Source organism: Nyctereutes procyonoides, unplaced genomic scaffold (assembly GCF_905146905.1).
Source record: "Nyctereutes procyonoides isolate TBG_1078 unplaced genomic scaffold, NYPRO_anot_genome, whole genome shotgun sequence".
Taxonomy (NCBI): Eukaryota; Metazoa; Chordata; class Mammalia; order Carnivora; family Canidae; genus Nyctereutes; species Nyctereutes procyonoides.
In genome coordinates, this window is record NW_026575043.1 from 24421870 (window position 1) to 24426943 (window position 5074).

At 35.8% G+C, this 5074-nt stretch overlaps 1 protein-coding gene across 2 annotated transcripts; it reads right to left on the reverse strand.

Moving 5' to 3' along the window:
- Positions 1-1045: 1045 nt before the first annotated feature.
- Positions 1046-1725, reverse strand: LOC129508190 (probable glutathione peroxidase 8). Of its 2 annotated transcripts, XM_055323186.1 has the most exons (2): positions 1522-1725; positions 1151-1286 (listed from the first exon to the last, which is right to left on the reverse strand). In XM_055323186.1, exons 1-2 carry the CDS (start codon positions 1723-1725, stop codon positions 1191-1193), a joined length of 300 nt encoding a protein of 99 aa, XP_055179161.1. In that variant the 3' UTR covers positions 1151-1190. The 2 variants fall into 2 exon arrangements, with proteins under 2 accessions (XP_055179160.1, XP_055179161.1); XM_055323185.1 differs by having other exon boundaries at positions 1046-1725.
- Between the last annotated feature and the right edge of the window lie 3349 nt (positions 1726-5074).

Here is a 5074-nt window from a genome sequence, read left to right on the forward strand (position 1 = left end):
GAGACAAGATTCCATCAAAATCCCAGAGGAGAACTCAGGAAACACCCTTTTTGAACTTGGCCATAGTAACCAGAGAAGGACAAACAGTGTATGTTCTCATTCATTTGGGGAATATGAATAATAGCGAAAGGGAATATAAGGGAAGGGAGAAGAAATGTGTGAGAAATATCAGAAAGGGAGACAGAACATAAAGACTCCTAACTCTGGGAAACGAACTAGGGGTGGTGGAGGGGGAGGAGGGTGGGGGGTTGGGGTGAATGGGTGACGGGCACTGAGGGGTACACTTGACGGGATGAGCACTGGGTGTTATTCTGTATGTTGGTAAATTGAACACCAATAAAAATTAATTTATAAAAAAAAAAAAAAAAAAAGAACTTATTAAACTCAACAGCAAAGAAACAAACAATCCAATCATGAAATGGGCAAAAGACATGAAGAGAAATCTCACAGAGGAAGACGTAGACATGGCCAACATGCACATGAGAAAATGCTCTGCATCACTTGCCATCAGGGAAATACAAATCAAGATGAAGTTAAAACGATTTCAAGATGGCACTAGATGGTGATGCAGATATTTTTTTTAAAAAACTGTATAGTATTTAACAACATTATAGTTTTAAAAAGCTTTTATTTTTTATTTTTTTATTTTTCAATGTTTATTTTGTATTTTATTACATAAAAATAGCCTTTTACAGTTAGTTACTCCTGAAATTTCAGTCATATACAGTGGCTTGAATTCAAACAGTGGTCTAGCGTGTTGCATTTCCATCAAGTATAATCCTAGAACATGGCAAGGTGGACAACAGGAAATTGAAGCACATTGGTGACTCTATATTCTGAATTATTTAGTATGGTCAAATGAAATATTTAATATATTTCATTTTGATTCTTTAGCTACTCTTTATTTTTGCTTTAGGTAACATCTCCATCCTGGGGACATTCATTACCACTCATTGGCACGGTATCCCAAAAGCAAACAAAACACCCCATCCTTCAGTGCCACATTTAATTGTCAGAATTTTTGAGATGAGACCATAGCCCCCTACAAACATGTCCATATTCCAATTATTGCATTCGAATGACTCACTGCCATGTTCATAGGTCGTCTTTCTTTCTTAGGATCATTTGTCTAACCAGAGCTGCTATCTCAGGCCTGATGACTTCAATGGGTTCCTCTGGCCTCCAAGACTTCACAACCTGTTCCTCAGGGTTGACCAGATACTTCCAAATATTCCACCTTGGTTCCTTCTTTGAAGAATCAACAAGAAATCTAAATGCAGGGTCCGCTTCAGATCCTAGGATCTTAATCTCGTGGAAGATGGGGAATGTCGCTCCATAGTTATTTCTTGCAAAAGACACCACTTCCTTGCTCGGGCAGGGCTCCGATTCTCCAAACTGATTGCATGGGAACGCAAGGATGCTGAAGTGGAATGGTCCAAACTCCTTGTGCAGTTCCTGCAGTGCTAAGTAATTTCTGTCTGTGAGTTGGCAGTCACTGGCCACATTTACAACTAGTGTAACTTTGCCTTTAAACTTTTTCAGAGAAACTGTTCTTCCTTTTGCATCTTTCACTTCAAAGGTATAAAAGCTGTTGATTTCAGGTTTTAGGAATTTTAGTTGTAGAAGAAATAGCATTACTGTGCATAGAACCATAGACAGTAAAACTGCAAATACCTTTGCTTTAGACCCTGAACGTCTTAAAGCGTAAGCTGTAAGAGGCTCCATTTTGGATGATTCTAGAGAGAAGTCCTAAAAAGCTTTTAATATCCTCTTTATGTCTAATGTAGATTCTTCTGGTCACTAAATTCACCTTAAATTGATACATTTAAAAATTTATTTTCTGCAATTACAACATCTCATATCATTGTCATTATTATTGCCATAATTCACATCTGGCTCAAAACTTCATAGTGTATTTTTCACATGGCCTATCTCATGAAATTTCATGTATTTGTTGTTCAGAGTTTCTTTTTTTTTCTTTATATCATTATTTTTTCCTAGTTAAAAAATAGGATTTTTGAAATATAATTTACATATCTTAAAATTTACCCATTGCAAGTGCACAATTCAATGTTTTGTTTTGCCTTATTTTTATAAAGTTATAAAGTTATGCAGCTGTCATTATAATCCAGTTTTGGAATGTTTCCATCACTCCAAAAAGTTCCCTTGTGCTCATCTACAGTCAGTGCTGGCTCCCACCCCGGCCCTAGATGATGGGTAATCTTTCTGACTCTATAGAATTACCATTTATAGACATTTGATATCAATAGTATCACTCTGTCTGGATTTTTCTTTCACTTAGCATAAGTTTTTGAGATTCATTTAAGTTTTATTATGGATCCATGGTATTGGCTCTCCTTTTTTTAAAGTATAGACATTTTAGTGGGCTTGCAGGTCTTTTCATAGGTTTGTTAACTACTTATATTTCTTTTTTGGTAAAATATGTACTGAAATATTTTACCTATTTTAAAATTAGATTGGTGTCTTGTAACTGAGTTGTAAGAATTCTATATATATTCTAAATAGAAGTTTTCTATTATATATGTTATATATAAATATAATATATAAATATATATAATATATATTTATATATTGTATATTATAATAAAAATATTGTATATAAATATATATTATATATTTATACATTATTTATATATATTTATATATTATTATTTTATTTATATATTATATATATAATACATATATATATATTCTCCCAGTCTGTGGATTATATTTTCATTTTTTAATGGTATCTTTTGAAAGGCAAAAGTTATTAATTTGTACAAATTCTAATATATGAAATAAATTGTCATTATAATTTTAGTATCATATTTAAGTAGTCTTTGCCTACCCACCTCAAGTTTACAAAGATTTCCTCCTATGTTTAGGGATGCCTGAGTGGCTCAACAGTTGAGTGGCTGCCTTTGGCTCAGGGCGTGATCTTGGTCTGGGGATCAAGTCCTGCATTGGGCCCCCTGCAGGGAGCCTACTTCTCCCTCTGCCTATGTCTCTGCCTCTCTCCATGTCTCTCATGAATAAATAACTAAAATGTTTAAAAAAAAGATTTTCTCTTGTGTTTTTTTCCTAGAAGTTTCAAAATGTTAACTTTTACATTTAGGTCAATATTCCATTTTGATTTGATTTTTGTATATGGTGTGAGGTAAGGGTTGAATTTTCATTTTTTTGGCATATGCATATCTAGTTGTCCCAGCAATATTTGTTGAAAAATTATCCTTCCATCATTGAACTACTTTGGCAACTTTGCCCAAAAATATGAGCTTTTTTATCTTGACTTTCTAGTCTGTTTTATTGATCCATGTGAATCCTCACATTCATTTTACACTGTCTTGATTACTGTAATAATTGTAGCTTTATATTTTGAAATCAGGTAGAGGCTCTGTTTGATGAGAGACATTTGTTCATGCTCCTTGGCGTGTTCTCTGGAACTGAGTCTAACTACAGGTTACTTGTAGATTTACCTTCTTCAAGCTTAAAATTACTTATAAGAATCATTAATCTCAGATAAACTCATATGTAGAAGAAACTTGCCAGGAAAAAATGGCAAGGACTTTCCAAACCATGTATCTTAGTCATTTCTGTGGGAATCAGTGTCCACCACAGTTTCACTTACAAAAGATGGCACAGGCCAAATAGACCTGACTCTTGCATGGCTTAAATAAATAAGACCCAGGAGTGCCTGAGTGGCTCAGTTTGTTGAGTGTCTGACTCTTGATTTAGGCTCAGGTCACGATCTCTGGGTTGTAAGATCAAGCCCCTGTTTGGGTATCTGTGCTCAGCTTAGGTTTCTCTCTCTCCCACTCCAAAATTTAGTAGCTTTAAATAATAACTACTTATTTACCTACAATTCTACAACATGGTCCTGGCTAAGCTGGAGAGTACTTCCGTTGGTCTCACCTGGGGTTACACATAAGTATCAGTCATCTGGAGAGTTGACTGAGTGGGAAGATCCAAATTAGTCTCACCTCCATGGTTAGTACCTCTGGTGGGACAGCTTGGTGCTGGCTGGGACTTTGTCTTTCTATGTGGTCTCTCCAGCAGATTTGTCAGCTTCTTAACACAATAGCTCAGAAATCCAAGAAAGCAAGGCCTCTGAAGGTCTAGGCTCCAGAACTCATGTGCCTTTTTTTGCTACATTTTATTGGTCATTACAAGTTATTATTCCAGAGGACAGGAAATAGATTCCAACTCTTGATGGGAGAAATGGCATGTACAATCAGAGGCAGGAGGAATTCTGGGTCACCATCTTTGCAGACACTGTACCACATCTCCTGAGTTGAGATACTGGCATTGTATGGTAAATTCTGTTTTATAAGATGACACAGAATAAATGCTCAAAAAATAGTAATTGGCTGGTTATATTTTGAGAATGTCACAAAACAGAAAGAGGACATTAAAGACGTTGGAAGTTAAACTTCATAATTTTGTCCCAAAGCCCATTGTGTTAAGGTCAACTCTGCCAGTCTTGATGTAATCTTTCACTGGAGCACAAGTTCAAACAAATGCTTTTAGTCCACCCTATTAGAATAAAAATATGGTTAAAATAAAATCCCACTTTTTTTTTTTTTTTTTTTTTTTTTTTTTTTTTTAGAAATCTCTGCTTCCCATATCAGGCAGCAGATCTAGGCCATTCTAACTTCATTGGTCATTAAATTCTCTTGATTCTACCTACTAGATATCCTTCAACTGTCCATTCCTCTTTACCCCCATACTTCATCCACATTCTCCTTCCTGGTCTTTTGGGAGGGCTTCTTCACTGACCACTCATCCTTCAGACTCACTCCTCTTCCACATGACTACTAGTGTGATTTTTCTGAAATACCCATCGTGGCACTCTCATTCTGTAGGATGAAGTCCAGACTCCTTAGCAGAGTGAGCCACCCCTTGCCTACCTCTCTATCCTAATTTACCTCTGCTCTCTGCTTGCATTATTTACTACAGGCATGCTAATATTTGTAATTCCCTGGACGTGCTTTTATGTCTTAAGTCTCTGTGCCTTTAGACACACTGTCCCCTGGCCTCTCTCTCCATCTCTAATATCCACCTAATAAAAATC

What these genes read in the sequence shown, in the direction of transcription:
- LOC129508190 (XM_055323185.1), bottom strand. Translation starts at nt 1,725, where the DNA reads ATGGAGCCTCTTACAGCTTACGCTTTAAGACGTTCAGGGTCTAAAGCA.